General features: G+C 45.0%; 1 protein-coding gene across 1 annotated transcript in view; it reads right to left on the bottom strand.

Moving 5' to 3' along the window:
• Window positions 1-17928, bottom strand: part of nfia (nuclear factor I/A) — a gene marked incomplete at its 3' end in the record, with an annotated part of 57365 nt that extends 39437 nt beyond the window's left edge. Inside the window, exon 1 of the mRNA XM_079559056.1 lies at window positions 17750-17928. Coding sequence (XP_079415182.1) covers window positions 17750-17848 — 99 coding nt within the window. The 5' untranslated portion in view covers window positions 17849-17928. The remainder of the gene's footprint in view (window positions 1-17749) is intronic.
• Between the last annotated feature and the right edge of the window lie 4546 nt (window positions 17929-22474).

Consider the following 22474-nt stretch of genomic DNA (forward strand, 5'->3'; position numbering starts at 1 on the left):
AGCGAAAAAAACGGCAGTCATAGCAAGGGCTAGCTAGCGTTAGCATTAGCACGAGGCTAACATGTAGCATCATTATCAGGCCCATGAGCCAAACATGCTGAACCTACTGCTATAAAAGTCATATTTACCAAAATCACTACATCCTGGTTAGCGGAGATAAATGCTAACGCAGCTACGCTAACCCCGGAAGTACCGACTTTAGTAAATAATACTTTTTTAGCAGCAGGTGCGGCATTTTTGGCTCATGAGTCTGATAAATAAGTCGGTTCAGTAACTCTCTGTGGAGTTTCACAAATATTGCCGGTTGTTTTTAAGAGTTTTAAATGTTTTTTTTCTCACGTATTCTCCGCTCTGCTCGGACCCGGAAACAGAAGTCCTGACGTCACACTTAAAGCTGTAAACTCCAGTCCAGAAGCTTTTAGATTTGGGTAAAGACGAACTGGACAGTATAGGTTAAAAATCCATGTAAAAATAAGCCAGTCTGTAGAACGGCTCTTTTAAACGATCCGATCCCGAAGATTCGGCTCCTATTTCTGCATGTGTTGGTTATAGGGACTGGACAAGAGGTCAAGGGTCAAACGTTTATCCTCATGCGCTGGATAAGAAGTCAGTCCTGAACACTGTTATAAAACCTACAAGAAAAAAGGGTTATTTAAACACATCCTTTCCTTTTGTTTGGGGACTTTATGAAGCGTCCCGAAGGAGAGAGGAGAGAGGTCACCGGGAGGTCATGGGGAGGTCACCGGGAGGTCACCAAGAGCAGGAAGTCCCATTTCTCACAGAAGAAACGGGGACATTTAAAAAAAAAAAGGCAAATTACAATGGGAAAACATTTAAAAAACAACAAAAAATCCCCACTATAACATTTCCTTCATCAGTTCGGATTTACCCAAATCTAAAAGCTTCTGGAGCGAAGACCGACTGAACTACAGTTTTCCTTGTGTTGTCGTCACTATTTTTGTCATGTTTTATTGTGTTTTTATCTTTGTTGACGTTGTTTTTGTCACAATTTTGACTCTTTTTTTTTTTTTTCCCAAGAAGTTTTTAGAAAAGGTTACTTTGAGTTACTTTGAGTTACTTTAGGCAAAATATAAACTGAAAATAGTAATACTTATGGCATAGATTTCCTTTTCCTTCTCTTTCCTCATTTCTCTGTGTTTTTGTTAATCCCAAACTGCAGATCTTTCCCCCAGAGTCCACCTGGATTTAGTGTTTTTTATTTGGGGAGAGTTTGTTTTGTTTTTTAATACATCAATACAAACCATTGAAATGCTCTTGTAGCCCCAGTTATTTGAAATGTACAGACTAATATAGTATATAGTAGTAATAATATAGTATATAGTAGTACTAATACCTGTATCTTGTATCTCAGTTACTGAAAAAGGTCGACAGACTTTACACAAACACTCCGGTTCTTACCAAACAGAAGGAACTCCTCCATGACACCTGAGACCTGCAGCTCTCTGTCCTACTGGGAAGCCCCGCCCACAGGTGAACACCATTAGCATGATGGCTACTTTAGCTGGTGAGTTTTAATGCTACATAAAACAAGAAGATCGAACTGTTCAGATCAAACTAATAAAAACCAAACACAGGCTGCATCTGAAACCATCACATTACAGCCTCTAAGCTCTAACACTGACCTCTGACCCTTAACCTTTCATGGGTCGACTGTTAGATCTGTGCAGTTAGGGAACTAGAGCTTCAGCAGCATTTTGAACAATCCGTCCGTCCTTAAACAGGGGAAAGGGAAGTGACATCACCAACAGCTGCTTTTCTTCTTCTTTAAAGTTATCGGTGGAGTGCAGGCCAAACAAAAGTGCATGTCGCCCCCTACTGTCCAACAACAACATAGTGTCGGGGGGGGGGGGGGATTTGGTGCAGTGGCTTATGGGATGTCACATAGCTCCTAATCACCGGTTAGTTAGCATCAGAGGTCCCTATGCTAAAGTGGCTATGATAGTTAGCATCAGAGGTCCCTATGCTAAAGTGGCTATGATAGTTAGCACCAGAGGTCCCTATGCTAAAGTGGCTATGATAGTTAGCATCAGAGGTCCCTATGCTAAAGTGGCTATGATAGTTAGCACCAGAGGTCCCTATGCTAAAGTGGCTATGATAGTTAGCATCAGAGGTCCCTATGCTAAAGTGGCTATGATAGTTAGCATCAGTGGTCCCTATGCTAAAGTGGCTATGATAGTTAGCATCAGTGGTCCCTATGCTAAAGTGTCTATGATAGTTAGCATCAGAGGTCCCTATGCTAAAGTGACTATGATAGTTAGCATCAGTGGTCCCTATGCTAAAGTGGCTATGATAGTTAGCATCAGAGGTCCCTATGCTAAAGTGGCTATGATAGTTAGCATCAGAGGTCCCTATGCTAAAGTGGCTATGATAGTTAGCATCAGAGGTCCCTATGCTAAAGTGGCTATGATAGTTAGCATCAGAGGTCCCTATGCTAAAGTGGCTATGATAGTTAGCATCGAGGCTCCTTTTCCTAACTCCTTCCTAACTGACAGACCAATTCGGAAGCATCTTGTCATGGCGCTTACAAATCTGCTCGTTTCGGACGCAGCCACACAGTTTCCCCGTCACATGGTTCAGCCTGAGATTCTAAAATGGCCGACAAAGACCACGCCCCCCCCCTATCCTCCCCTATCCTACCTTCTCCTCCTCCCCTATCCTCTCTTCTCCTTCCTTGTCCTCCTCCCCATCCTCTCTTCTCCTTCCTTGTCCTCCTCCCCTATCCTCCCTTCTCCTCCCTCCTCCCTCCTCCCTCCTCCTCCCGCGCTGAGGCTGAAGGTTTGGCTCCTCTCCTTCTCCCCCGGCTGCAGAGTCACAGTCACGTCCTCCACTCCCTCCGTCTGACCCGGGCCTGACCTCGCCTCAGGTAGATCCAGTGACGCCGCACAGGCCTCCCTTTGTCCCGGACTGAGGACCCACGACCGGGGAAAGCTGAGACCGACCATCTGGAGTCCGGCGTGAGACCGGCGGCTTTTCAGCGTCGCCCAGGAGTTCAGACTGTAAATGTTCTCCATAATGTTCCCCATGTTACTGTAAATGTTCTCCATGTTACTGTAAATGTTCTCCATAATGTTCCCCATGTTACTGTAAATGTTCTCCATAGTGTTCCCCATGTTACTGTAAATGTTCTCCATAATGTTCCCCATGTTACTGTAAATGTTCTCCATAATGTTCTCCATGTTACTGTAAATGTTCTCCATAATGTTCTCCATATTACTGTAAATGTTCTCCATGTTACTGTAAATGTTCCCCATAATGTTCTCCATGTTACTGTAAATGTTCTCCATAATGTTCTCCATGTTACTGTAAATGTTCTCCATAATGTTCTCCATGTTACTGTAAATGTTCTCCATAATGTTCCCCATGTTACTGTAAATGTTCTCCATAATGTTCCCCATGTTACTGTAAATGTTCTCCATAATGTTCCCCATGTTACTGTAAATGTTCTCCATAATGTTCTCCATGTTACTGTAAATGTTCTCCATAATGTTCTCCATATTACTGTAAATGTTCTCCATGTTACTGTAAATGTTCCCCATAATGTTCTCCATGTTACTGTAAATGTTCTCCATAATGTTCTCCATGTTACTGTAAATGTTCTCCATAATGTTCCCCATGTTACTGTAAATGTTCTCCATAATGTTCTCCATGTTACTGTAAATGTTCTCCATAATGTTCCCCATGTTACTGTAAATGTTCTCCATAATGTTCCCCATATCACTGTAAATGTTCTCCATAATGTTCCCCATGTTACTGTAAATGTTCTCCATAATGTTCCCCATGTTACTGTAAATGTTCTCCATAATGTTCTCCATGTTACTGTAAATGTTCTCCATAATGTTCTCCATATCACTGTAAATGTTCTCCATAATGTTCTCCATGTTACTGTAAATGTTCTCCATAATGTTCCCCATGTTACTGTAAATGTTCTCCATAATGTTCTCCATGTTACTGTAAATGTTCTCCATATCACTGTAAATGTTCTCCATAATGTTCTCCATGTTACTGTAAATGTTCTCCATAATGTTCTCCATGTTACTGTAAATGTTCTCCATAATGTTCTCCATAATGTTCTCCATAATGTTCTCCATGTTACTGTAAATGTTCTCCATAATGTTCTCCATGTTACTGTAAATGTTCTCCATAATGTTCTCCATATCACTGTAAATGTTCTCCATAATGTTCCCCATGTTACTGTAAATGTTCTCCATAATGTTCTCCATGTTACTGTAAATGTTCTCCATAATGTTCTCCATGTTACTGTAAATGTTCTCCATAATGTTCTCCATGTTACTGTAAATGTTCTCCATAATGTTCTCCATAATGTTCTCCATAATGTTCTCCATAATGTTCTCCATGTTACTGTAAATGTTCCCCATGTTACTGTAAATGTTCTCCATAATGTTCCCCATGTTACTGTAAATGTTCTCCATAATGTTCTCCATGTTACTGTAAATGTTCTCCATAATGCTCTCCATGTTACTGTAAATGTTCTCCATAATGTTCTCCATAATGTTCTCCATAATGTTCTCCATAATGTTCTCCATGTTACTGTAAATGTTCTCCATGTTACTGTAAATGTTCCCCATGTTACTGTAAATGTTCTCCATAATGTTCTCCATGTTACTGTAAATGTTCTCCATAATGTTCTCCACATCACTGTAAATGTTCTCCATATTACTGTAAATGTTCTCCATATTACTGTAAATGTTCTCCATAATGTTCTCCACATCACTGTAAATGTTCTCCATATTACTGTAAATGTTCTCCATAATGTTCTCCACATCACTGTAAATGTTCTCCACATCACTGTAAATGTTCTCCATATCACTGTAAATGTTCTCCATAATGTTCTCCACATCACTGTAAATGTTCCCCATATCACTGTAAATGTTCTCCATGTTACTGTAAATGTTCTCCATAATGTTCTCCATATTACTGCAAATGTTCTCCATAATGTTCTCCACATCACTGTAAATGTTCTCCATATCACTGTAAATGTTCTCCATGTTACTGTAAATGTTCTCCATAATGTTCTCCATGTTACTGTAAATGTTCTCCATAATGTTCTCCATATTACTGTAAATGTTCTCCATAATGTTCTCCATGTTACTGTAAATGTTCTCCATAATGTTCTCCATATTACTGCAAATGTTCTCCATAATGTTCTCCATATCACTGTAAATGTTCTCCATAATGTTCTCCACATCACTGTAAATGTTCTCCATATTACTGGCAGCTGACCGACCAGAAGGTCAGAAGGCTAACCCCTGACCTACCTTCTGACCGACCTTCTGACTGACCTTCTGACTGACCTTCTGACCGACCTTCTGACTGACCTTCTGACTGACCTTCTGACCGACCTTCTGACTGACCTTCTGACCGACCTTCTGACCGACCTTCTGACTGACCTTCTGACCGACCTTCTGACCGACCTTCTGACCGACCTTCTGACCGACCTTCTGACCGACCTTCTGACCGACCAGAAGGTCAGAAGGCTAACCCCTGACCGACCTTCTGACTGACCTTCTGACCGACCTTCTGACTGACCTTCTGACCGACCTTCTGACCGACCTTCTGACCGACCTTCTGACCGACCTTCTGACCGACCTTCTGACCGACCAGAAGGTCAGAAGGCTAACCCCTGACCGACCTTCTGACTGACCTTCTGACTGACCTTCTGACCGACCTTCTGACCGACCTTCTGACCGACCTTCTGACCGACCAGAAGGTCAGAAGGCTAACCCCTGACCGACCTTCTGACTGACCTTCTGACTGACCTTCTGACCGACCTTCTGACTGAAGCTGAAGGAGACACGGCCGAGAAAGAAGAGAATTTAAAACATAATGAAACACATTTACAGTATTATTAAATATTTGGGAAATAAAGAAAAGCCGAGACATAAAAGTGTTTCCAAACTGCTGACGGTGTTTATGGAAACATCTACAGAGCCATGATTCAGCGGTTCCCAAAGTGGGGGCCGAGACCCCTTGGGGGGTCGCGCGGCCTTGGGTCCCCAGATGATTTCAAGATGAAATAAAAAGAAAATTATTGCTACTGTTTGTATTTTTTGCTCCGGTCCTGCTCACTCTCACTCTCACTCTCACCCAGTCACCCTGTCACCCTTGGTCAGACGTCTCGAACCTCCTCCTGGTCCTTCTGGACGCCGTGATGAACCCGTGTAGTTGTCGTCTGTCCGTGAGGCTTCATGAGGACATTCTTCTACTGGACCTGGACTGGCCCACTCTAGACCGGCCCACTCTGGACCAGGACCGGCCCGAGCTCAACCTGGACCGGCCCACTCTGGACCTGGACCGGCCCGCTCTGGACCTGGACCGGCCCACTCTGGACCTGGACCGGCCCACTCTGGACCTGGACCGGCCCACTCTGGACCTGCTGCAAACTTCACTTTAACACAAGAATCAGAGCGACTTTGACCAAAGACTGTCTGAGTTTCCAGACTGTTCTTTCACCCTCGCCTGAACCGAGCACATTTTCTCCATATCGGCTTTACCCAAATCTAAAAGCTTCTTATATATAGCAAAACACCGACAAAAACTAGAAGAAGAAAAACTGAAAAAAGCTACTATTGTAGCCACAGCTGCCCTGGGGTAGACTGACGGAAGCGAGGCGACCAGTCTGCGCCATCGGCCCCTCCGACCACCACCAACCACTCAGTCACTCACTACATTCGCTCAGGCTTCCTGGTCTCCCATCCAAGTACCGACCAGGCCCTTCCCTGCTTAGCTTCCAAGGTCTGACGGGATTGGGCATCGCAAAGGCGGTATGACCACATACCGCCATTTAAGTCCATTTAAGTGGTGCTAGCCCGCAGTTAGCTTAGCTGTTAGCCTGTTAGCTTCTTCTCCGTGATTCCATTAGTGTGTATTGTGTATCGCGCCTCCGACAATGAATGACACTTCACTTCTCTACTTTTTTACTTGTTCTCCTGCAGCGTCTCTATAATGAAGCAGCACATGGATCGCTCTCCTTCATCCTGACCCCAGAGGAGACCCTAGTGTACATGTTTTAGTGGTTTTCCTCCTGATACTGCGTGAAAAAAATGACGTGATATACGTCATTTTTGTGCTCAATTATTAATGTTTTACTGCCGGCGTTTGGGCTGAGAGAGCCTGTGGCACAGGGGTTAGCCTGTGGCACAGGGGTTAGCCTGTGGCACAGCGGTTAGCCTGTGGCACAGCGGTTAGCCTGTGGCACAGGGGTTAGCCTGTGGCACAGCGGTTAGCCTGTGGTACAGGGGTTAGCCTGTGGTACAGGGGTTAGCCTGTGGTACAGGGGTTAGCCTGTGGTACAGGGGTTAGCCTGTGGTACAGGGGTTAGCCTGTGGTACAGTGGTTAGCCTGTGGTACAGCGGTTAGCCTGTGGTACAGCGGTTAGCCTGTGGCACAGCGGTTAGCCTGTGGTACAGGGGTTAGCCTGTGGCACAGCGGTTAGCCTGTGGTACAGGGGTTAGCCTGTGGCACAGCGGTTAGCCTGTGGTACAGCGGTTAGCCTGTGGTACAGCGGTTAGCCTGTGGTACAGGGGTTAGCCCGTGGTACAGGGGTTAGCCTGTGGTACAGGGGTTAGCCTGTGGTACAGGGGTTAGCCTGTGGCACAGCGGTTTGCCTGTGGCACAGCGGTTAGCCTGTGGCACAGGGGTTAGCCTGTGGCACAGCGGTTAGCCTGTGGTACAGGGGTTAGCCCGTGGTACAGGGGTTAGCCTGTGGTACAGGGGTTAGCCCGTGGTACAGGGGTTAGCCTGTGGTACAGGGGTTAGCCTGTGGCACAGGGGTTAGCCTGTGGCACAGCGGTTAGCCTGTGGTACAGGGGTTAGCCTGTGGCACAGCGGTTAGCCTGTGGCACAGCGGTTAGCCCGTGGTACAGGGGTTAGCCTGTGGTACAGGGGTTAGCCTGTGGTACAGGGGTTAGCCTGTGGTACAGGGGTTAGCCTGTGGTACAGGGGTTAGCCTGTGGCACAGGGGTTAGCCTGTGGTACAGGGGTTAGCCTGTGGCACAGGGGTTAGCCTGTGGTACAGGGGTTAGCCTGTGGCACAGCGGTTAGCCTGTGGTACAGCGGTCAGAGGGTCAAAGGTTGGACTCCCGGCCTCTGGGTCACAGGTTGGACTCCCGGCCTCTGGGTCACAGGTTGGACTCCCGGCCTCTGGGTCACAGGTTGGACTCCCGGCCTCTGGGTCACAGGTTGGACTCCCGGCCTCTGGGTCACAGGTTGGACTCCCGGCCTCTGGGTCACAGGTTGGACTCCCGGCCTCTGTCAGAGGGTCACAGGTTGGACTCCCGGCCTCTGGGTCACAGGTTGGACTCCCGGCCTCTGTCAGAGGGTCACAGGTTGGACTCCCGGCCTCTGGGTCACAGGTTGGACTCCCGGCCTCTGGGTCACAGGTTGGACTCCCGGCCTCTGGGTCACAGGTTGGACTCCCGGCCTCTGGGTCACAGGTTGGACTCCCGGCCTCTGGGTCACAGGTTGGACTCCCGGCCTCTGGGTCACAGGTTGGACTCCCGGCCTCTGGGTCACAGGTTGGACTCCTCCTCTGGGTCACAGGTTGGACTCCCGGCCTCTGGGTCACAGGTTGGACTCCCGGCCTCTGGGTCACAGGTTGGACTCCCGGCCTCTGGGTCACAGGTTGGACTCCCGGCCTCTGGGTCACAGGTTGGACTCCTCCTCTGTAAAGCCAGTGTTTTCAGGAGGAAGTCGGCGGAGACGGTCGTGATCCTCTCATTTCCTCCTCAGTAATCAGAGCTGGACGAGCTCCCAGCTGCAAATCAGGACCAGATACTGAAGTACTACCACTACTGCGCAAAGTACACGCCGAGTACACACACACACACACACACACACACACACACACACACACACACACACACACACACACACACACACACACACACACACACACACACACACACACACACACACACACACACACACACACACACACACACACACACTCTGCAGGTGTGTGTTCAGGACAGTAACTTTTAGCAGATGTTTATCCCAGAGTCAACTCACACACAGGGAATACTGCGGTACAAGTACACGAGGGAATACTGCAGTACAAGTACACAGAGAGGAGGATTAGAGGAGGAATACTGCAGGACAAGTACACGAGGGAATACTGCAGTCCAAGTACACAGAGAGGAGGATTAGAGGAGGAATACTGCAGGACAAGTACACGAGGGAATACTGCAGTACAAGTACACAGAGAGGAGGATTAGAGGAGGATTACTGCAGGACAAGTTCAAGTACAGGACAATGTACTGCAGTTAAAGTACAAGACACACTGGGGCCTCAGGAAGCACAGGCCCGGTGGCTCAGTGGTTAGAGCTCGTGCTTCACAGAAGGTCCCGGGTTCGATTCCCTCCTGGACGGGCCTCTCTGTGGAGCTTCATGTTCTCCCCGTGTCTGTGTAGGTTTCCTCCGGGTTCCCCTACCACTAAAACATGTACAATAGGGATGTGTGTGGAGAGCACATGGGGGACGACGGCTGGAAATGAGCCCAAAGCTGCGATCTGGCTCGTTTACATGCATGAGGCACATGTATGTTCATTAACATGTTCTGTCCCGACGAAAACCTGGACGAAATCCATGTTTTACACAAAGTTAGGTCAAGTAAGTTACTATTGTAGCCACAGCCGCCCTGGGGCAGACTCACCATTCACCACGACCACCGGCTTACCCACAATGCACCACCGGCTTACCCACAATGCACCACCGGCTTACCCACAATGCACCACCGGTTTACCCACAATGCACCACCGGTTTACCCACAATGCACCACCGGTTTACCCACAATGCACCACCGGTTTACCCACAATGCACCACCGGCTTACCCACAATGCACCACTGCAGCCGAGGCCTCAGGACGGACGTGACGTCAGAGAGGAGAGGTCAGGCAGGAAGGGCTCCTATTGGCTAACGGCGGGACTAAACCCCGCCTCCCACAAGAACAGCACAGAGGGTCAAGGGTCAAGAGGAAGTACTGCAGTGAAAGTACGAGGGGAACGAAGTACTGCAGTGAAAGTACGAGGGGAACGAAATACTGCAGTGAAAGTATGAGGGGAACGAAGTACTGCAGTGAAAATACGAGGGGAACGAAGTACTGCAGTGAAAGTACGAGGGGAACAAAATACTGCAGTGAAAGTACGAGGGGAACAAAATACTGCAGTGAAAGTACGAGGGGAGCGAAATACTGCAGTGAAAGTACGAGGGGAACGAAATACTGCAGTGAAAGTACGAGGGGAACGAAGTACTGCAGTGAAAGTACGAGGGGAACGAAATACTGCAGTGAAAGTACGAGGAGAACGAAGTACTGCAGTGAAAGTACGAGGGGAACAAAGTACTGCAGTAAAAGTACGAGGAGAACGAAATACTGCAGTGAAAGTACGAGGGGAACGAAATACTGCAGTGAAAGTACGAGGGGAACGAAGTACTGCAGTGAAAGTACGAGGGGAACGAAATACTGCAGTGAAAGTACGAGGAGAACGAAATACTGCAGTGAAAGTACGAGGAGAACGAAATACTGCAGTGAAAGTACGAGGGGAATGAAATACTGCAGTGAAAGTACGAGGGGAACAAAATACTGCAGTGAAAGTACGAGAGGAAAAAAATACTGCAGTGAAAGTACGAGGGGAACGAAGTACTGCAGTGAAAGTACGAGGGGAACGAAATACTGCCCTGAAAGTACGAGGGGAACGAAATACTGCAGTGAAAGTACGAGGAGAACGAAATACTGCCCTGAAAGTACGAGGGGAACGAAATACTGCAGTGAAAGTACGAGGGGAACGAAGTACTGCAGTGAAAGTACGAGGGGAATGAAGTACTGCAGTGAAAGTACGAGGGGAACGAAGTACTGCAGTGAAAGTACGAGGGGAATGAAATACTGCAGTGAAAGTACGAGGGGAATGAAATACTGCAGTGAAAGTACGAGGGGAACGAAATACTGCAGTGAAAGTACGAGGGGAACGAAATACTGCAGTGAAAGTACGAGGGGAACGAAATACTGCAGTGAAAGTACGAGGGGAATGAAATACTGCAGTGAAAGTACGAGGGGAATGAAATACTGCAGTGAAAGTACGAGGGGAACGAAGTACTGCAGTGAAAGTACGAGGGGAGCGAAATACTGCAGTGAAAGTACGAGGGGAACGAAGTACTGCAGTGAAAGTACGAGGGGAACGAAATACTGCAGTGAAAGTACGAGGGGAACGAAATACTGCAGTGAAAGTACGAGGGGAACAAAATACTGCAGTGAAAGTACGAGGGGAACGAAATACTGCAGTGAAAGTACGAGGGGAACGAAATACTGCAGTGAAAGTACGAGGGGAACGAAATACTGCAGTGAAAGTACGAGGGGAACGAAATACTGCAGTGAAAGTACGAGGGGAACAAAGTACTGCAGTGAAAGTACGAGGGGAACGAAGTACTGCAGTGAAAGTACGAGGGGAACAAAGTACTGCAGTGAAAGTACGAGGGGAACAAAGTACTGCAGTGAAAGTACGAGGGGAACGAAGTACTGCAGTGAAAGTACGAGGGGAACGAAATACTGCAGTGAAAGTACGAGGGGAATAAAATACTGCAGTGAAAGTACGAGGGGAACGAAATACTGCAGTGAAAGTACGAGGGGAATGAAATACTGCAGTAAAAGTACGAGGGGAACGAAATACTGCAGTGAAAGTACGAGGGGAATGAAATACTGCAGTGAAAGTATGAGGGGAACGAAATACTGCAGTGAAAGTACGAGGGGAATGAAATACTGCAGTGAAAGTACGAGGGGAACGAAGTACTGCAGTGAAAGTACGAGGGGAACGAAATACTGCAGTGAAAGTACGAGGGGAACGAAATACTGCAGTGAAAGTACGAGGGGAATGAAATACTGCAGTGAAAGTATGAGGGGAACGAAATACTGCAGTGAAAGTACGAGGGGAACGAAATACTGCAGTGAAAGTACGAGGGGAACGAAATACTGCAGTGAAAGTACGAGGGGAACGAAATACTGCAGTGAAAGTACGAGGGGAACAAAGTACTGCAGTGAAAGTACGAGGGGAACGAAATACTGCAGTGAAAGTACGAGGGGAACGAAGTACTGCAGTGAAAGTACGAGGGGAACGAAATACTGCAGTGAAAGTACGAGGGGAACGAAATACTGCAGTGAAAGAACGAGGGGAACGAAGTACTGCAGTGAAAGTACGAGGGGAACGAAATACTGCAGTGAAAGTACGAGGGGAACGAAATACTGCAGTGAAAGTACGAGGGGAACGAAGTACTGCAGTGAAAGTACGAGGGGAACGAAATACTGCAGTGAAAGTACGAGGGGAACGAAATACTGCAGTGAAAGTACGAGGGGAACGAAATACTGCAGTGAAAGTACGAGGGGAACGAAATACTGCAGTGAAAGTACGAGGGGAACGAAATACTGCAGTGAAAGTACGAGGGGAACGAAGTACTGCAGTGAAAGTACGAGGGGAACGAAATACTGCAGTGAAAGTACGAGGGGAACGAAGTACTGCAGTGAAAGTACGAGGGGAACGAAATACTGCAGTGAAAGTACGAGGGGAACGAAGTACTGCAGTGAAAGTACGAGGGGAACGAAGTACTGCAGTGAAAGTACGAGGGGAACGAAATACTGCAGTGAAAGTACGAGGGGAACGAAATACTGCAGTGAAAGTACGAGGGGAACGAAATACTGCAGTGAAAGTACGAGGGGAACAAAATACTGCAGTGAAAGTACGAGGGGAACGAAATACTGCAGTGAAAGTACGAGGGGAACGAAATACTGCAGTGAAAGTACGAGGGAATAAAATACTGCAGTGAAAGTACTTGCTTGAAGACTTTGTTCCTGAGTTTGAGGAGCGTTTGAGGAGCGTTTGAGGAGCGTTTGAGGAGCGTTTGAGGAGCGTTTGAGGAGCGTTTGAGGAGCGTTTGAGGAGCGTTTGAGGAGCGTTTGGGGAGCGTTTTGGGAGCGTTTTGGGAGCGTTTGAGGAGCGTTTGAGGAGCGTTTTGGGAGCGTTTTGGGAGCGTTTGAGGAGCGTTTGAGGAGCGTTTGAGGAGCGTTTGAGGAGCGCTTTGGGAGCGTTTGAGGAGCGTTTTGGGAGCGTTTGAGGAGCGTTTGAGGAGCGTTTGAGGAGCGTTTTGGGAGCGTTTTGGGAGCGTTTGAGGAGCGTTTGAGGAGCGTTTTGGGAGCGTTTGAGGAGCGTTTGAGGAGCGTTTGAGGAGCGCTTTGGGAGCGTTTGAGGAGCGTTTTGGGAGCGTTTGAGGAGCGTTTGAGGAGCGTTTTGGGAGCGTTTTGGGAGCGTTTGAGGAGCGTTTGAGGAGCGTTTGAGGAGCGTTTTGGGAGCGTTTGAGGAGCGTTTGAGGAGCGTTTGAGGAGCGTTTGAGGAGCGTTTGAGGAGCGTTTTGGGAGCGTTTGAGGAGCGTTTGAGGAGCGTTTGAGGAGCGTTTTGGGAGCGTTTTGGGAGCGTTTGAGGAGCGTTTTGGGAGCGTTTGAGGAGCGTTTGAGGAGCGTTTGAGGAGCGTTTGAGGAGCGTTTGAGGAGCGTTTGAGGAGCGTTTTGGGAGCGTGAGGTCAAACCGGGACGAGGAGGAGAGAGAGAGGAAAGGGGGAGGAGCCTGTGCGGAGGTTAATCACTGCAGCGACAAAGTGTCAAGAGCCAAATTAACGAGAACAAAAGGCTTTGATTCACACGAAGTTAATGAGAGTGAGAGGAGGGGAGGGGGAGAGGGGGGAGAGAGAGAGAGGGGAGAGAGAGAGAAAGAGGAGAGAGAGAGAAAGAGGAGAGAGAGAGAAAGAGGAGAGAGAGAGGAGAGAGAGAGAAAGAGGAGAGAGAGAGAAAGAGGAGAGAGAGAGAAAGAGGAGAGAGAGAGGAGAGAGAGAGGAGAGAGAGGAGAGAGAGAGGAGAGAGAGGAGAGAGAGGAGAGAAAGAGGGAGAGGAGAGAGAGAGGAGAGAGAGGAGAGAGAGGAGAGAGAGAGGAGAGAGAGGAGAGAGAGGAGAGAGAGGAGAGAGAGGAGAGAGGGGAGAGAGAGGAGAGAGAGAGGAGAGAGGGGAGAGAGAGGAGAGAAAGAGGGAGAGGAGAGAGAGAGGAGAGAGAGAGGAGAGAGAGGAGAGAGAGGAGAGAGGGGAGAGAGAGGAGAGAAGGAGGGAGAGGAGAGAGAGAGGAGAGAGGGAGAGAGAGGAGAGAGAGGAGAGAGAGAGAGGAGAGAGAGGAGAGAGGGGAGAGAGAGGAGAGAGAGGAGAGAAAGAGGGAGAGGAGAGAGAGAGGAGAGAGAGAGGGAGAGAGAGGAGAGAAAGAGGGAGAGGAGAGAGAGAGGAGAGAGAAATAGGGGAGAGAGAAAGAGGAGAGCGAGAGAGGAGACGGGAGAGAGAGGAGAGAGAGAGGGGGAGTGAGAGAGGGGGGAGAGAGAGAGGGGGGGAGGCAGAGGCCAATCCAGGGCACTGATCTGACTCGAACTGAAGCAGGAACATGAGGGAGGTAAAAGTTGACTTTCTCCTGGTTTCAGGTTCATAAAGATGGTCTGATGGGCCGGATTCGGCCCGCGGGCCTCGCGTTTGACACGTCTGCCCTAAATAATGACCATGTGTTTTTATTATAAACGTCGCAGTAACTCAGAGTCTCACCTTCAGGAAATATAGAGGAAACGTTTCTCCTGAATGATTTACAAAAAACAACACGACTGAAATAAATAAATACAGAAATAAATAAATGTAGGAGTAAAAATGTCGTGTTTCTATTTCAGAACGAAGTCACGAAGTCACTGCATTTGTTTAGTTATTTTAAATAGTTTCATTTTGACTGTTTTTCTTTCTTTTCTCCACAAACTCTGCAGGTAAAAGTCTTTGTTTTTTATTTCAGACTTTGAGCTAAATCTGTTTCTAACAAATAAACGTGAACAATAACGAGTTCTGCAGATCAGTGTTTACGTCGCTCAGGCTGAACAAGGTTTTTTAAAATCTACTTCTTCGTCTGATTTATTTAGTTTGAATGTAAAAAAAAAAAAAGGAAGAAGATGTCATTTTTACAGATTTTTCCACCAAAAAAAGCGTATTTATAAACTAAACAGGAAATCCAAAATCCGAAAAGACGGTTTTAGTTTTTAGATGAAAATATAAATGATCTCACATTTATGCCGGTTTATCTCCAGCTGAAGCTTCACATTGAGCTGTTTCCACCTGCAGCGTCTGAAGCTTCAGAGCCTGAAACACCTGAAACATCTGAAACATCTGAGCCTGATTTATTCTGAAAATCAAACACGTCACAAAATAAAAGCCCAGATTAAACCTGAACATTATTTGTAGTTATTTCATGAAAACAAAAAGGACTAAAAGCTTCACTGTGACGTGTTTCTCAGAGACATGGACCTCATCAGCTTCATCCTCCAGTGAAACCACACTTTACTTTGTCTTATTTATACGGATTCAAGTTTGTTCCATCGGCCGGAGGAGAATTAAAAACCTGTGACTCACTGTTTATTTCAAACGGGTCAAAGGAGAGAAAGAAACTCAGCGTAAAAAGGATTTATTTATTATTTTATCCCCGATCTTCACAAACACAAGGTCAAAGGTTAAAGGTTAAACCGATCGACGTCTCAGGGATTTTTACAGAACCAAAAACACAACATTTAAAACTAATTTATTCAAAAAGTAAACCAGCAAAGGTTGTGCTGTGCTGTTCTCTAATATACATGTTTTATATGAAGCCGAAACGCCGGAGAGAAAAGTCGCTTTTATTTCCTGACTCGCCGACGCAGGAGCTCAGTTAAGGTTGTTTTGGCTTGTCCCGTTTATTTCACTGGTGTTTTTGTCTCATAAACTAAAGTCACCGCCTGTAGACCAGTGTGAAGCCTCATTTGAAAGCTAAGACCCACAAAACGAATCCAAGCCGATCCTTTTCCTCACATCGTCATCACTTTTTGACCATTTTTTTTAACATTTTTTTTTCAAATGTGAGTAAAGCCAAATATAATTCACCTCATTTATTTATTTATTTATTCATTTATTTTTCCTATAAAAACACGTGTGACTGACACGTGTCACGTGTTTCTACATTGATCATTATTTCCCTCCTTCACGCGCAGCTTCTCCCTGATCCAGGAAAACGGTCACAACAAACGATGACACGCAGTTTAAAATCCTGAAATAAATTCTCGTCACGTTTAAATGTCGTATTTTGATCCGACATTTCGGACTGAGCTCAAACACAGCGCGCAGTGCGGAGCGGGAAAGACGTGCGTAAAAGGCGCGCGGCGGGAAAAGGAAAACGCGGTGAATAAAAATATAAAAATATAAGAATATAAAAACGAGAGAAACATTGGTCACAATTGTGGATCATTTTAATTAATATATAACGATGGGATTATGATTTTTTTTTTAAGTATATAATAATTATATATATATATCTGGGAGGTTTCGGTGAAGGCGGTGGGAAAGAGCGGCGCAGATCGGGCCGGTTTTACGCGCGGCAAAACGAAGCGTTTTACAGACTTCTGGAGATCTGGACGCGGAAATACAGCGGGGATGTGCGCGCGGAGGCCGAGGAGTGACAGCTGCTTATGGAGAGAAAATACAAACCTGTAAGGAAATTAAATCAGGCACAAAACCTGAACACAAAAGCATAACGCGAGCGACGCGTTTCCTCAGCGGGACGGACCGCGCATCATTTATCACAAACTGAACTTAAAGGGAAGGAAAATAATAACACAGAGACGAGAGGAGCTTCTGAACAGACACAAACAAAAGGGAATATTTGGACAAAAATATAAAAAAAAAGCAAAGGAACGCGCGGCGCGTCGAAAGGCGCTTCCCGAGACGCGGAATCAGAGGCGTTTATTTAAAACACTGATGTTTAAAAGATTTTAGCGCCGCGAGAGACAGAGGAATGTCCAGAAGGAGCTGCTTCTTCTGCTAAATCTGTTGTAATTATTGTTGTTACTGAAGAAGCTGCAGAGGAAAAGCAGGAGCCCGGCCTGAACTGAAGAGAGCTCGTGCGGAACCGCGGCTCCCGGATTCAATTATGTCCGCGTTTCTTTATTATTATTTTTCTTTTTTACATAATTATTGGAGAGACTGAAAAAGGAGCGCGTAAAAAAACAAACAAACAACAGTAAGTTTAAAATGTTTGGGGAAAGAGATTGAAATATGTGTGAACTCAAAGGTTAAATACAGAAAAGGAAAGATTATAGAGAAATAAAACAAAACAAATGAATCGGTTTTGGACAAAGGTTTTAGATTCACCGAAGAATGTTCAGCTCAAAAGTCCAAACTGCGCGAACGCTGCGGTAAAAACGAGACACATTTCATGGAGACGTGGCCAAAACTCTGGATCAAAGGCTCCGCGGCGCAAACGGACAATCCGGTCACACACACCGACACGCGCGTGAGTTTGGAAAGTAACAAATGTCAGATCAAGAAAAGGCTTTAACTGTGTCGAACATGAAGGTGAATAATTCGGTAAGTTATGGATCAATATGTTGATAAAGTGACAAAGAGTCGCCGCGCGGTAAAAAAAACAAACGCAAATTCCACAAATCCAAAACCTGCCCAAACAAGTGCGTGAGTGCGGGCGCGTGGACACGGACTGGAAGCTCCGCAGCAGCGGCAGCCAACAGTCCAGACTCTGAGGACAGACTTTGAGGACACTTGGCACAGGCACAGAGCGCGCGCGTCTCAGCCAAGAAAAAGACGCGGCGCCAAAGCGGACCAAACGGGGGAGGAAGAACTCACCATCCACCAGGTGCGCGCGGAGATGTCGTAGCACAGCTGCCATTTGATGGAGCCTTCCGAGCCTTTTCCTGCCGCCATGCCGCCGTCCGCGAGCCTCATCCCCGGGCGTAGAGAACGCTCCTCGGTCTTCTTCCTCCGCCGCGTCTCCGTCCGTCAGTGCGCAGCGGCAGACGGGCGCAAAGACAAGGCGGCGATCAAAGCGGGACGCGCGGATAAAAAGGAGAGACGAGGCACGAGCTGCGCAGCCCGTGGGGGAGGCGGGGGAGGGGGGGGGGGCGCGCGCTCGCTCGCTCACTCACACGGGCACGCGCTCACACGGAGAACCCCCGGGGCCGCGCGCAGGAGCGGAAGAGAAAAGGCTTTTTATGAACGCTCCGGTGACGCTGAGGAGAGGGGGGGGGGGGGGGGGGGGGGGGGATCTGCGGCGCGCACGGACGACTGAGAGCTGACTGGGATCTGAGGGAGCGCGTGCAGGGCCGTGGCTTTGGCGGGACCGCAGATGAATAAACCGTGAAGAGTCTGCGGAGTTTCTCTGACTCGCTGCGGTCCGAGAGGCGTTACCCGCGCGGTGAACACGTCAGCGCCGTGACCATCCCGGGGAGAGACGGTCCGCGCGGGTTTATCCTCTTTTACGCGCAGCTCCCGACTCTGAACCGCGGAGAAGACTCTGAAATCCACAGCGCGAGCGTTAGAAGAAGAGCGGGCCAGAAGTCTGAGCCGCGTCAGAGTTTCCAAACTTCACGTTTGTCGCCATTTTCCGCGTCTTCACGTCCGAGAACTTTGTTTTTGAGCAGAAGGAAAGACCCCCGCGCGCGCAGAGTCCGCGCTCCTCCCGCCGCTCCTCACGGTGAAAGCCGTTCAAAGTTCCTCCGTGTCTCTGCTTTGCTGCTGCTCTTCCGTGAGATGGCGTCACCCCCTCCTCCCCCCTCCTCTCTCCCCTGGTCAGAGCTCCGGCCCCGCGCGGACCGAGGGCTGAACCTGAGCCAAGCTCCGCAGGTGGAAAAGCGTGACGTAACAGCGGCGCGCGGGCCTGAGTTTACGCACCGGGAAGTTCCTTTGGTGAAAGAAGAAGCGCGAGCCCAGAATCACCCGGACGGAGAGCCGGGCACAGGACGTCCTCATCCGGGGAGTTCGGACACCGCGCTGGACATGTGACCTAATGTTAATGTTTTTAATGCCACATGTCACAGATACACGTGCGCGTTCACCGGCTCTAACATGTGGGACATGAGATGACGCAGGAGGAGGATTTAGGCTAAAATAATGATGAAATGAACAATGGGCAGGTCACACGCACGCGCTTCGGACCAGACGTTTTATCATCTATGAATTTAAGACACAAAAGAATAAATGTAGATTTAATCCCGACTGGAAACATCTGTAAAAGTGGGTCAAGTCCGTGATGTTGATGAGACGAAAATTCATTTTTATTTTAGCCCAAAAAAAACCCTCCACGGGGGTCACGAAAGGTCACGTGATATGAATGCGCGTGGAGCCGGTTTATAATGCTATTTTATTACCACAAAACAACATTTAAAATACAAAACAACATTTAAAATGCTGACTAAAACAGTGTCAAATGGACAAAAACATTTGGGGCAAATTGTTTGTAATTTGGATGAGTCTTTGAGGAACAAAGTGGATCAGTCCGTGAAGGAGGTCAGGGCAAAAAACAGAAAAATCCGAGGCCCCGAAACGCGTCACGAGTTTCTCTTTTTGCTGATTTCCAAACACATTTGGACTGAGACTGAAAGTTACTTTAAAGCGCTGTTCATTTGACACTCTGGAAAAGCGGGACTTTATCTTTATATTTGAACATCTCCAGGTCAGGATGAAGAGGAGACTCGCAGAGACAAACTGGAGCTTTTGGATCAGGACGTGAGGAAACAAAAGAAGAAAGTGGAGTCTTATATATTGATTTGCTTTAATTGTGTAATTTATTTGTTTATTTTTGCGCGATATAATGGACGGACAAAAGGTTCCAAAATATAAACGGACTAAACCAGATCAAGATGGAATCAGGAGGAAACCGGGGACCCGTGCGTAAAACACAGCGCTGTGATGTGTGACCCTGAGAATAACGCCTCACACGTGACCCTGTGTGACCCCGTGTGACCCCGTGTGACCCCGTGTGACCCCGTGTGACCCCGTGTGACCCCTGAAGCAGAGCTCAGTTTGAGAATCACGTGGTTTGTGCAGATTTCACTCCTCATTGAAAAGAAGAGCATTATTTACAAAGGCGCAGCAGGAGATAAACGTGGACCACGCAGGAAACTAAAAGGAGCTGGTCACCCTTTGGAGAGGAGTGCGGAGGCTCTGGCGCGCTTGGCACACATTTGGCACACATTTGGCACGCATTTGGCACGCATTTGGCACGCATTTGGCACACATGGAAGCGCTTATGCCGCGCCGTCATCTCCCTGTTTACGTTTCCGCCCGCGCGCGCGCCGCGCTCGCACACCTCCACCTTTCCCACCGCTCCGCGCGCCATCTGCGGCCGGGCCGCGAGCCAGCTCCCCCCGGCCTGGCCCGCGCTGACAGCCCGCTGACTCCCGCTGGGACCGGACACCGGGGCGAGGGGCTGCGGTCTGCGGGGGAGAGGAGCCCTGCGCCGGGGAGACGGAGCCAGGGCTCACCGCTGGATCAGGGCGGCGCGGAGAGACAAGCAGCAAATCAAATCTCAGTTATTTTTGTCTTTAGTTTATTTCGCTTTGAGCCAAAAACTAAACACAATAAACGGGAAAAGTCGCTATTTTAACATTTGAAATGATCTGAGTTTATTTGTTTGTGACATTTGTAAATCTGCGCGTTTTTCACCAAAGATCCTTAAATAAAAGGAGTTCGTGAATAAGAAAGTTTAAAATGCATTACCGATGCATAACTGAGAGTATTTTATCTGCACTCTCGCCTTTTACTGTAATTGATTAATTCTATGTTGATGTTTTTATTGATTCTATTTGTTTTCTTGTATTTATGCAACTGTGAAGCACTTAATTAAGTACTGAATTGCCTTGTGTATGAATTGTGCTCTACAAATAAACTTGCCTTGCCTAAAATGTTTATAATGTTTATAATGTTTATAATGTTTATGTTTATAATGTTTATAATGTTTATGTTTATAATGTTTATAATGTTTATAATGTTAATGTTTATAATGTTTATAATGTTTATAATGTTTATGATGTTTATAATGTTAATGTTTATAATGTTAATGTTTATAATGTTTATAATGTTTATAATGTTTATGTTTATAATGTTTATAATGTTTATAATGTTTATGATGTTTATGTTTATAATGTTTATGTTTATAATGTTTAAAATGTTTATAATGTTTATAATGTTTATAATGTTTATGTTTATAATGTTTATAATGTTTATGATGTTTATAATGTTTATAATGTTAATGTTTATAATGTTTATAATGTTTATAATGTTTATGATGTTTATGTTTATAATGTTTATGTTTATAATGTTTATAATGTTTATAATGTTTATAATGTTTATAATGTTTATGTTTATAATGTTTATGTTTATAATGTTTATAATGTTTATAATGTTTATAATGTTTATGTTTATAATGTTTATGTTTATAATGTTTATAATGTTTATGTTTATAATGTTTATGTTTATAATGTTTATAATGTTTATAATGTTTATAATGTTTATAATGTTTATGATGTTTATAATGTTTATAATGTTTATAATGTTTATGTTTATAATGTTTATGTTTATAATCTTTATAATGTTTATAATGTTTATGTTTATAATGTTTATAATGTTTATAATGTTTATAATGTTTATGTTTATAATGTTTATAATGTTTATAATGTTTATAATGTTTATGATGTTTATAATGTTTATGATGTTTATGTTTATAATGTTTATAATGTTTATAATGTTTATGTTTATAATGTTTATAATGTTTATAATGTTTATAATGTTTATAATGTTTATGTTTATAATGTTTATGTTTATAATGTTAATAATGTTTATAATGTTTATAATGTTTATGTTAATAATGTTTATAATGTTTATAATGTTTATAATGTTTATGATGTTTATAATGTTTATGTTTATAATGTTTATAATGTTTATGTTAATAATGTTTATAATGTTTATAATGTTTATGTTTATAATGTTTATAATGTTTATAATGTTTATGTTTATAATGTTTATGTTTATAATGTTAATAATGTTTAAAATGTTTATAATGTTTATGTTTATAATGTTAATAATGTTTATAATGTTTATAATGTTTATGATGTTTATAATGTTTATAATGTTTATAATGTTTATGTTTATAATGTTTATGTTTATAATGTTAATAATGTTTAAAATGTTTATAATGTTTATGTTTATAATGTTAATAATGTTTATAATGTTTATAATGTTTATGATGTTTATAATGTTTATGTTTATAATGTTTATAATGTTTATGTTAATAATGTTTATAATGTTTATAATGTTTATAATGTTTATGTTTATAATGTTTATAATGTTTATAATGTTTATGTTTATAATTTTTATAATGTTTATGTTAATAATGTTTATAATGTTTATAATGTTTATAATGTTTATGTTAATAATGTTTATAGTGTTTATAATGTTTATAATGTTTATAATGTTTATAGTGTTTATAATGTTTATAATGTTTATAATGTTTATGATGTTTATGTTTATAATGTTTATAATGTTTATAATGTTTATGTTTATAATGTTTATGTT

Source organism: Gobius niger, assembly GCF_951799975.1.
Source record: "Gobius niger genome assembly, chromosome: 6".
Classification (NCBI taxonomy): domain Eukaryota; kingdom Metazoa; phylum Chordata; class Actinopteri; order Gobiiformes; family Gobiidae; genus Gobius; species Gobius niger.